Raw genomic sequence first — 12,228 nt, 5'->3', positions numbered from 1 at the left:
TTGCCAGCCTTGGCCCCTATTACAATCCCTGGCGTTTTGAGATCAGGCAAGTGTGAAATGGGCAATTGGGCACTTCCTATTAAAGGTAGAACAGACCAAACGCCAGGGATAAACCCTTGCAAGTGTGAAAGTGTTCAGTGTCCCAGTTAGGAGTGGTCCAGTGTGAAAGGCCAAACCCCCATTCCTATCCCCGGACACTGAACGGCCGGTTTACTGGGATGCAAGTGTGAAAGGGGCTTAAATTTAAAATGTAAATTTAAAAACTTACTGCACATCAGGGAGCAACTTCATGTTAATTTCAAAATGTTAGAGATTCAGAGATTGACAGATAAATCAAAGCGCCACATCTAACCAAAGGGAGTAACTTCAATGTATCGTTTACATCGGAGTCTTGCAGCTTAAAGCTTGAAGTTTTGAAGACTGATGTTTATTGTCATATACATGAGAACATTGTACAGATGCAATGAAAATCTTGGTGCAGCTTCACAGGTGTATAAACACATAAAACATGAGAAGAGTTGGGGGGGGGGGGAGAGGAACAAAAGCATGCAAGAGAAATTTATACCGGGAAATGTTAACATGAAAATGTGGCAATATAGCAATTAAATATAACTTCTTCAGTAGGAAATAATAAAGATCAGAGTAAATTTCCCTTCACTATTTCTAATTTTAAACTACATTCTAACGTCTCTGTTTATTTCAAATTCCAGTTAACCCCAGTGTTCAGGAAGCAGAGGAGCTGCAGGAAGATGGGCTAAAGTGTCTCAATAATTTGGCGGCTGCCCAGCTGAAATTAAATCTCCATGAAGAGGTGATTGCTTCCAGTAATGCTGTGCTGCACTTGGATCCCAACAATGTGAAAGCATTGTTCAGGAAAGGAAAGGTTCAGTATTTTATCAGAATTTCCCCAACCCAATGCTTATGCCAGATGAATATTACTGTGTGTAAGACAGGATCATGTTTCTTCGTTTAATGAAAATATTAACCCATTAATTTTAAATGGGTTCATTTCTCACCACGACGGCAGAACAAGAAATCACATGTAATATTCCCACCACCATTTATCCATTTTCACATCAGGGGTTAGAGATGTATGAGAAAATATCGAGCTTCGGCTTTGATTTTTGTTGGATGCATCAGTCAATCAGACATTTCCAAAGCGCTTCCTGACCCAATTGTGTTTTTTTTCCCATTTAGACATATAGCACGGTAACAGGCTGTAGAGCTCGTCAAAAGAATCAAAGACTTGTTGATCCAAAGCAAGGCTTTTATTAGCAAAAGACAGGAGCTCTTCACAGGTGGCCGACCAGTCCGGAATGATCCGACCTGGCTAGGGACACAACCCTTTAAGGCCCAGACAGTAGGGGTGGCTAAGCTGTAAGCACAGTCTAGATACTGTAACTATATACACTATATACATTGGTGATAGATCTGTACTATCACACAGGCCCATCCAGCCCATGAATCTGTGCTGCCCAAATGCCCCAATTAACCTACAACCCCCTTGCATTTTTTAAAGGTGGGAAGAAACTGGAGTGCCCAGAGGAAACCCACATAGATACAGTTAAAATGTGCAAACTCCTTCCAGACAGCACTGGATTTGAACCTGGGTGGCTGGTACTGCAATAGTGTTGCGCTAATGCACTCACACTCTATGGATTCAACAAGGTTCAATGTGGTGGGGCCATGACCTCGTACAGTCATAGAGACACACAGCATAGAAACAGGCCCTTCGGTCCACTGTCCACACCGTCTGACACCCATTTACACCAATTCTACTTTCTTCTATCCACATTCCCATCAATTCTCCCCTGGTTCTATCACTCACCTACATTACTGGGGTAATTGGAAGTGGGGAAAAACCAGAGTACCCAGAAAAAAACACTCACAATTATAAGGAGACCAGGATTGAACCCAGGTTTTTGGAGAAATGGGGCAGAAACTCTATCTGTGCAGTGCTCCCTTACAGTGAAGCCCAATAACTGCTAAAAGATTGCACTGAGTCAGATTGCACATGGGGTCAGATTGTTTTAGCAATGTTCTTGGAAGCATCCTGAGGAGATGTGTTAACTACCCATTCCCACACTTCACCCCAGAACCACCTTCTCCAGGCCTACAAATGCCCACCTGTCTTGAATTTATTGTTTCATGAATGGGTAAGCTATCCATGAAGACTCCTTCAATAAGTTGAGTGTTGACATATTTCATCCAGTTTATAAGTTCTTGCCAGTTACAAATGACAGAACTATAAATTTATGGATTTGACATTTTTGCAAGATGTTAACAACAATAGCATCCTTAAGTAAGAATGTCTCACAGACTTTTGATTAAGCGGGTGTTGGGTATGGAACACAACTGTTATTTTGGTTTGACTGCCATAAATAGCACAGGGTATCAAAACACTCTTTTGCTATTGCGATGCTTTCTCTGTCCATTACTGTAACAAACTCCCCGCACCCCTCTCCATTGCAAAAGTGCTCTATGATGAACAGGAGTCTGACACCACATTTTCTATGGGCAAACTATCCCAATAAATCATCCATATTTCCTTTAGCATTCATATTTTTATTTGAAAGTGAAAATGCGTGGAAGTTTCTCCTTTGAGATCACCTATTTCTCCCATACACATTCCCTGCTCCATAAGAGATGCAAAGATGCTTTCAAGTGGGAATTTTAATCACGAAGGTTAATAAGAAGCTTGCCTAAGGGTGGTGGGATTACCAAGTACAATGCTTTCAGAATAAATAGCTTGGCCTCTCTTAGTGATTAAATACCAGGCATGCACCATAAAGCACAATTACCCCAGACAGAAGAAATTCTCTTTCCTCTGAGTACACCTTAAATAATAATTCATTCTAACAGATATTGCTGAAACAGTTCTCTGAAATCCTTGCACGACACAACTGGGTCAGTATAATAAGCCCAAGTACAAACTTAAATTAGATAGGACAGATGCTCACGCTCTGTAAAGTGCACATTAGCCTACATATTAACCATTCATAATTCTTGGTTGCTTGGAGCTAGTTGCCATGTGGATTTTCTGCCAGTGTACATCAGTTTAAAATGATATATGGTTGTAAGGCAAATTGCAGCTTATTGAACTTCTTATCCCTCAATCTTGATTTCCAATCTATGACTTACGTGAACACTCTGGCAAATTGATTTGTTTTTGATGAGCTACTTTTCTTCTCTTAATCGGAAACAGATGCCTCTCTGGTGCTGAGCTTACGAATTGACAAATCTGTAATAATTTACAGATCTGCAATCATAACTGTCTGATACCAAAAAGGGCCCCATAGATCTAGCATAATTTTCTTATGGTGGTTTCAAGTCCCACAGAGTACAAAGCACAATAGCACCGCCCATGATGTGAGGAAGAAAGGTCATGACCTCAAATGCATACGATGTCATCAAAATCCAATCATGAACAAAAAAAGAACTGATCTCAGGATAAAGACATTAATCCTCTAAAAGCCTCCAATTCCCTTTCACCTTTCCACTGGTGAACGGTGGTCAGGAATTCAGAAGGTGACCAAATAAGAATTAATGAAGATCATTCAACCTGTCTTAAAACATCTATCCACTCCTAAATTGCTTCTTTAATGGCACTAATGGGTGGCGTGATTAGCATAGAGGTGAGTGCAACACTGTTACAGCACCATCGGGACTAGGGTTTGAATCCTGCCAGGAGTTTGTACATTCTCCCTGTGTCTGCGAGGGCTTCCTCCAGGTGTCTCCGGTTTTCTCCCACCCTTCAAAATGTACCTGGGGCACGATTAGTATAGAGGTGAGTGCAACGCTGTTACAGCACCAGCGATCGGGACCGGGATTCGCTGTCCGTGAGGAGTTTGTGTGTTCTCCCCGTGTCTGCGTAGGTTTCCTCCAGGTGGCTTCGGATTCCTCCCACTGTTCAAAAAATACCGGATGAGTAGGTTAATTGGGTGTAATTGGTCGGCAAGGGCTTGTGAGCCAAAATAGCCTATTACCCTATATCTAACTAAATTAAATTACATTAAAAATTAAATTAATGTTTATTCCCTTACTACAATATCCATTCCAAATGTTAACCATTCTTCCCCAAACACCTTTCTAACATCAATTATAAGATCACTAGGCCATGCAGCATAGAATCAGGCTATTTGCTGTCCCAAGTACATGCTGACCATCAAGTTCAAGTTTATTGTCACTTGTACTGAGGAAAATAAGAACGTTTGTTTTGCTTGCAATCCATAGTACAGCAATTAGAAACATGGCACAAAGGGCAGAGTTAAAGAGAGGCATAAATTAAAAATTATTTTATTGTCACTTAATAAATCAGAAAATTTAATATTACATGAAATTTCCTTTAGTCTGTTGTATGGCATACAAAGGATCCCCATTAGTATTTCCCGGTGCCCCTTACAGTAAGAGAAAGAGAAACAAAAGAGAGTCCCTCAGGGTCACTGAGTGTCCATAGATTTGCCTCCAGTGCCCCCTCCCCCAGCCTCTTCAGCCACACAGACGTTTGTTCGAACAGAGCAAAGCAACATTTTATCAATGTGAGGTTCGTTCAGCTGTCTGATGAGAGTTAGTATAAACTGATGGCATGTGATCTCATGCTCATGAATCTTCTTATTGACGGGACGAGGAAAAAGAGAAGGTGGCCAAGGTGCGGTGAGTATTTTAATATGTTGGCTGTTTTTCTGAGGCACCTGGAAGCGTAGATGAAGTCAGTGGAGGGGGGGAGGGGGGGTTCATATGATGTCTGAGCTGCAGTTCTTCGCTCCCTGCAGTTTCCTGTGGTCTTGGCAAAGCAGTTCCTGCGCAACACAGTGATGCACCCTGGCATGATACTTCTGATGAAATTGTTAGGGGACCAGGTGACTCTTGAAATTTCCCTGGACTTCTGAGGAAGTAGTGGTATTTGTCCATCACATCAACATGGTTGGACCAGGTCAGGTTGTTGGAGATGTTTATATCAAAGAACTTAAAGCTACCGATTATCTCCACCTCATCATTATTGACACAGACAGGAGCATGAGCTCCACCCCTCTTCTAGAAGTACCTATCTGTGGTTATCCTAATTACCAGCACATTTGCTTCCTCTTCCATGTAATGGCGATTCAATTGCTAGCCTGGGCACTTCTTAAGTGGATAATGTCTGCCGTTTACTTTTAGGGTATCATGCATGAGAATTCCCAAATTCCTTTGCATCAATCTTTAAATTTTCTCCCCACCAAATAATAGCCTGCTCTTTTATTCTTTCTACTGTTATGAGCCCAGAGGACCCCAAAACCCAGCAGCAATAGACATTCACCAAGACAAGTAGTTACTTAAACAAAAGTTCTTTTAATTATCTTTAAACATGAAAACAGAATCAAACTTTAACTTATCTCTATTAACTTACCTAAACCCAACTTAACCCCCTTCTAATTCTAAGCGCACGTGTATGTGATGTGTGTGTAAATATAAGAAAAGTTCTTTGATTCACAGTTCAATCTCACTTCCCATTCTTCCAAGTTCTCTGGTTGTAGGCAATTCTTTGGACGAATTGCACAGAATTTAACATGTATAAAGTTCACCAGGCTTTGGTGCTTGAAAGGTTCTTGTCGGTTTTCAGAGAGAGATTCATCGTTCCAGGATTTCCATAACTGAGGTGCCACCATTAGTTTTGCTGATGAAACTTGCCCCGTCAGGGTTATCCAGATGATAACCTCTTTCTTTCAGGCTACCACAGAGTACCTTTCTGCTTCCCTTATTCCAAGAGAAACATCAGACAGATAGCACTTACAAACATCTGCCGCTCTGGAGTTTGTTTCAGTTCCAACCAGCTTCTCTTGCTTGTTTCAGCTCTCTCTCTCTTTCCTCCCACCCTCTCTCTCTCTCCCCCCAACTGCCAGAAATCCTATGTGATTCTCTCACTTTCAAAACCCCTGACCTTCTCCACAAACAATAGGAGTTAGTCTTCTTGGTCAAGCTGCTGTCTTTAGGTAAACAAAAACCCAGGAGTGACCTATCTGTGCACTCTGTCAAAAACCTTGCAAAGAGCTTTTAACAGCCAGAGCGTCTCCTGTCTGTTGCTTCAATGACGTTGTTTCCATTGGCACCTACTTGTGAAATGTGCACAGCATTCTTCATAGTTTCTGTATAGTTACTGAATATGAATTCTTCAATATTTCAAATAAGAACTGTTTTAAAGTGTGTGTCTATAAGTAATCTACTCTAATTTTACCAATTTATCGACCAAATATTCCATGACACTACCAAATATTCCATTTCACCACTAAAGTGCAGAACCACACACTTTCCAACATTGTATTCCATTTGCCACTCCTTTCTCCTGATCTATCTAAGTGTCTCTGCAGCTTCTGTTTCCTCCTTGCTACCTGCCCCTTCACATATCTTTGTATTATCTACAAACTTACCCACAAAGCCGTATCTACAACTCTGATTATCCAAAATGGTCGGGACCAGGCCTATTTTCGACAAACAATTTTTTTTGGATAACTGGTCTTTGCTTAGAAAACAGCCCAGTAGCAGCAGCAAATCACATAACAGTGTTTAAACAACAAGGGAAGGCTTTTTGGGCATGAAATAACATTTAATTCTCACCCACAACCCACCTAAGATAAGTTATTCGGCCTTGAAAATTTTCAGATAAATGAGGATTTCTGATTTTTTTTTTGGAGCCTAACAGACATCACTTCTAGGTCCAAACGAATTTCAAGAAAAATTAGGATTTTGGATAATCTGATTTTGGATAATTCGAGTTGTACTGTAAACATTAAAAAGAAGTGTTATAACCGAACCCTGCAGAACACCACTGGTTACCAGTGGGCAACCAGAAGAGTATCCCTTTAATTCGCCATCTCTGTTTCCTGCCGATCAGCTGTGCTAGTACCATTCCGCTCATTTCATGGGCTCTCACTTTTTTTTTTAGACAACCTCACGTGCAGCACCTTGCCAAAGGCCTTCTGAAAAATCCAAAAAATCCAAAAATGGATCTCCTTGATCTAGCCTGCTTGCGGTTTCGCTCCCGCGACCTCTCATTGGAAAATTGGTTTTAAGGAGAACACAAGGAGGATCCCGAATAAAATAAATAGGTTCAATTGGGAAATGACAGATGTGAAATGGTTCATTTTGGCAGGTTTTTGTTTTAAAAGAAGCATATCATCTACCATAATTGGTGAGATCATAGAGCTCTGAGACATAGAGGGCTCTGGATGTTCTAGCACATGACAGCAAATAAATAGGAAAATCTCCATGAATAGCATTACTTGTGAGGGAAACGAATGCAAATGAAGGGAGATTGTGCTTAATTTATGTCAGATATTTTTGAGAGCTCATGTGATTTGCTTAGTTAAAAAAAGATGTCAATGCGTTAGAATCCAATCAAAAATTATTCGACCAATACTGTGGTTTTCAACCTTTTTTTCCACTCACGTACCACCTTAAGTAATCAGAGCCACCTCCCATTCAGGCAGTGCAATCCAGATTCCTACCAACCCCTGGGTGAAAATGTTCTTCCTCAAATCTTATTAACTCTCTTATCTAAATCATATGCCCTCCAGCTTTAGAGACGTTTGGAATGAGAAAAGATTTATTCCTGCCTCTCATCATTTTGTCCTCCTCTATTACTTCCTGCCTCAGTTTCCTCTGCTCCAGGGAAAACAAGCATCACCTATCCAACCTCTAACCTAGGTAACATCTCACTTTCTAGATCTCCCTATGTGGTATATTCCCTTAATCTTAAGTTTCTGCATTTACCCCTTCCATAATATTAGTCTAGGACAGTGGTTCTCAACCTTTTTCTTTCCACTCACATACCACTTTCAGTATTCCCTATGCTATAGGTGCTCTGTGATTAGAAAGGGATTGCTTAAGGTGATATGTGGGTGGAAAGAACAAGTTTGAAATCCATTCTTTTAATCGTACCTAATTGACTCGTTATGTGTACAGTTTCAGAGTTCAAAAGGAAATGGGCCAATGACAATTTTTCTCAAGCAAAATAGTTCAGTAAAAATTGGGTCTAGAGCAGTCAACCTTCCCTTCCCACTCGCATACCATCTTAAGCAATCCCTTACTGATTGCAGAGCACTTATAGCATAGGCATTATTAAAATGGATTGTGAGTGGAAAGAAAATGGTTGAGAATGAACCACTGCTCTAGGATTTTGTTCGGCGTAGTTTAGTTTCAATAAGTGCCAATGAGAAGCATGGTATCTTGCACTTAATCCATGGGTATCAACAAAGAAGAGAACGTGGAGGAAAATCCGCTGGACTGGACAAGTGAGGCAACATGTAAAGCCAGAGCCTACTTCAAACAATGCAGAAAAGCAGCCTCAATAGCATTTGTAGAAAGCCAAATGGTTAAAGTTTCACATCTGGGACCCTTCAGAACTGGAACAGAGAGAAAATAATTTACGTTTTAGTTGCAGGGAAGATGAAGGAGTTCTCTGGTACTGAGAACAGACTTGCTTTCTGCATTTATCAGTTCTTATGGAGAGTTCTGAAGCTGAAATATTAACTGGTTATCTTTCCATTCTATTTTCAGTTTTTATTTCAAATTTCCAGCGTTATCAGTTTTGGCTTCTTTGTGCAATGCAATTATGTCAGGGGACTTAGAAATTGCCAAATAAATGCTTTGACAGATAGATTTGATCGATGGCTTAGCCAACTGTCAACGTGTTAGGTTGTTTCATCATGTTCAAGAGCATTCAAAAGGTATTAAAAATTGTAAAACCTGGATTACTGGATGAGCTTGTGTCAGGTTTAATCTGTCACAGAATCTGTAGGAAGATTTGCTGGATTATCTGTGGAAATCCGGTCAGTTTGTACCCTGCCACTGTAACTCTGGGATGTATCGTCGTGACAGGCTCACTGGATGGAGTCTGTCAACAAGTTTGGGATTTTCACACGTAAGAGCGTGCTGCCATTTATGTGGGGAAATGCCAGCAGGTCACCAGAGAACTCTGAGCAAAATCTAGCAAGATCTGGGCCATGAGGGCAGCCTATCCATTCAACCTCTCATGCCTTTTCAACTAGATAGCACAGCCGAACCCCATTTTCTCACAGGTGTTCCTACTCCTTCATTAGAGTCCATCAATCTTGGTTATGAAAGTTTCAGTTGTGTCAAATTATGAAATTTCATGATTATATACTCTCCAAGAGAAAACGGTGACTATTAATCAATACAATCAAGTTCTAATTTAATTCTAATGTACTACATAAGATCACATCTCGTACATTGCTTTCAAAACAGAAAAGCCAAAGATTTCTTTAGCTAAAACTGGGGTTCACCCCCCATTGTTCTTCTGTGTCATCTTATGTTTGAACACATCCACTTGCTTCCATTTTAAAAGTATCTCCTTACTTACATTCATCAACCTCTCTAATCTATTCATGAAAACTTAAAGCTTAAATACTCCTTCCTTCAATCACAGCTTCTTTTGTCTTGCTTTGAAAGCAAATATATGTCTTCACAGTCTTAATTGCAAATCCTTTAATTTGTCCAATATCCTAAGTGCAGGAAACACTGAAATACTGTTCTAAAACTAATGGAAGCACTTTACTATAATGTGTCCTGTGGTTCATTGGGTGCTTCGACATTGTTAGACAGGCTAAATTTAGAAGGATACGGAACAAATGCATGCAAACAGGAGTAGCCCAGATTGCTAAATTAGTCAGTATGGATGACCTGGGCCAAGTGGCCAATTTGGTACTGCATGACTCTTTGACCACAAACACTGGAAGATTATTCCATAGTCTCACATGCCACTATGCACAACATTTCTCCTATTCATTATGTAATTATCTATTTGTCCATTGCTGCATTCAGTGACCCAAATATCAATGTGTGTTGAATGGTGATTGCTTGATACATCAGCCACCATTGTGGTTCATGTTCAAGTTTATTATCATCTGACTACATATACATCCCAACTAAACAGCACCTCTCCAGATCATGGTGTACACGCATGCACACAAAGTATGCAGAACATATAATACATAAATATATATAATTTTCTTGGGATGATTTATTAAGTTACAGGATATTCTTCATCAATCTCACAGCCTGGGGGAGACAGCTATTTCCTCGCCTGGCAGTCCTGATTTTGATGCTCCTGTACCCCCCTTCCTGATGGTAGTGGGTCAGAGCTACTGTGTGCAGGATGGAAAGTGTCTTCTACAATTCCTTGAGACTTATTCAAGCAAGGCTTCCGGAAAATGATCCTCTGAGTTGACTTCTGGTCCGATGCTTTGCAGCGACCATACCACACAATGGCACAGTCAGACAGGGCAATTGTGTTCCTGTAAAATGTTGTTAAGGTGGGGGATGGTAGCCTTGCTGTCCTCGTCCTCCTGAATAAGGGCAGGTACTGCTGAGGTGGTGTGGGTCGAGTTCCTGGGCCCGCTGGCAAACTCCAGCGGTATCCAATTCCCAACGACCTGGCCATGTTAGTGATCAAGGGTTCCATGAATTCTGATTGAAACTGGCTCCTCATCCCATTTGTTGTATCGCTATTACTGTTCATTCAACCCAATGTGTAGCATAACACATTTACTGAATTCCATCTCTACCTTTGTTTATACATTCTATCATCCTTCCTTTGAAGTTCATCATTATTTATTCATCCTCTGAATTTAACTTCACAGGCGAATGTCAACATCTCCTCCAAATCTGATACAAGTTTGAATCTAGATTTAAACAATTGGTGCCACAGTGATAACCTGCAAATACTCTATTTCAATAGCTCAGAAAAACCATGATTATATTCCTTCTTTCTACTCATGCCCCTTAATCTCTTCCAACTGGTCTCTTGCACAATACATTGTAAAGGTAATTTAAACTGCACATATACTACTCCTTTTGCTTTTCTCCATCCCATAATTGCCGCCTCCTCAAGGAATGCCTTCAGGTTAATCAAGCATGATTATCCTCAGTGTAACCCACTTCAAAAGCTTCTAGTAATTTTCCATTCAACTAAGTAATTAAGAATCTAAAATATAGACATACATCATGGTAACAGTCCCTTCTGGCCCATGAGCTTGTGCTGCACCAATTAACCTACAAACCCCGTATGTTTTCAAGGGTGGGAGGAAACCGCAGCTCCGAGATGAAACTCACTCAGACACAGGAGAATGTACAAATTCCTTACAGACAGCGATGGGTTCAACCCTGGACGCTGGCGCTGTAATAGCATTGCGGTAACCACGATTACCTTAATTAAAACTTATGGCTTATATCACTTTTGGATCAGTCCTGCAATCTACTCTCTTTGGCGGTAATGGGTCGCTCGCTCAGTGTCGAACTGTGATATAATTTCTAAAGAATCCCCCGTTGCCTCCCCCCCAACCCCCTTTCCCTCAACATGCTGGAACACTTGAGGTAATAACAATTTTCAAAAAATATCATGAAACCTTAAACCTATTTTGTGCGGGGGATGAGGAGAAAAGAAGATTTGCAGTGATTTGCTTCACAATGTGAACAGGCAGTGAACCAGAGAGAAGCACAAACTAACTGGATGTGCCACTGACCTTCAGCTAACCCGAGATTATAATGAACGTTGAGTTATACATCATTGTGGATCAAGATGTTCTGTGAAGCCATTAAAAATTATTTCTTTGGAATTAAATTTCCACTATGGCTCAGACAGACTAACTACTGGCCTACCCATCATAAAATGGACAGCAAGAACAGTTCTGTTTAGTGTTGGCTCCTCCATGTGATTCATTGTTTTAACTTTGTACTGCAGTTATTATCAGATCAGGGTGACTATGAAGGAGCAATGGAGACACTCAAGAGAGCATTGAAACTTGAACCCAGCACAAAGGTAAGGATTTGCTTTAATCTTCATTTTAATCTTTGCACAAATGTATAAAGAATTCCGTGTGTGCCCTCAAATGGGATTAGAGTTGTTATTTTTCAGGATAAAAATCTAATGCAAATATAAATTCTTGAACAGTGTATTTGTACAATCAGGTTTAATTATGTCAGGATCCCCTATTGCTCTGTGGTGATGCTTTGTTTTGATCCATTGACCCAAATCCTCTTGTGTCCAAAATAAGGGGGGAGGCGGGGGGGGGGGGGGACTCATTCAACTGAGTTGAAGTATCTAATCCATACCAAAACATTACTGCAAGAAATATACAGTCTTCCCTGTGAATCTTTGTGAACTTTGAGTAACAAAAGCTCAAAATGCATCTTATATTCCTGGGCAGGATGTCCAAATATAGAAGGGAACAACTT

At 40.5% G+C, this 12,228-nt stretch overlaps 1 protein-coding gene across 1 annotated transcript in view; it reads left to right on the top strand.

The window, feature by feature from the left end:
* fkbp16 (FKBP prolyl isomerase 16) overlaps positions 1-12,228 on the top strand; it is a 132,813-nt gene that overhangs the window by 105,481 nt on the left and 15,104 nt on the right. The window contains 2 exon segments of the mRNA XM_069910524.1: positions 711-883; positions 11,735-11,812. Coding sequence (XP_069766625.1) covers positions 711-883; positions 11,735-11,812 — 251 coding nt within the window.

The sequence above is a fragment of the Narcine bancroftii genome, chromosome 14 (assembly GCF_036971445.1).
Source record: "Narcine bancroftii isolate sNarBan1 chromosome 14, sNarBan1.hap1, whole genome shotgun sequence".
Classification (NCBI taxonomy): Eukaryota; Metazoa; Chordata; class Chondrichthyes; order Torpediniformes; family Narcinidae; genus Narcine; species Narcine bancroftii.
The sequence above is the reverse complement of the archived record's forward strand: the minus strand, read 5'-3'. Positions and strand labels throughout refer to the sequence as shown.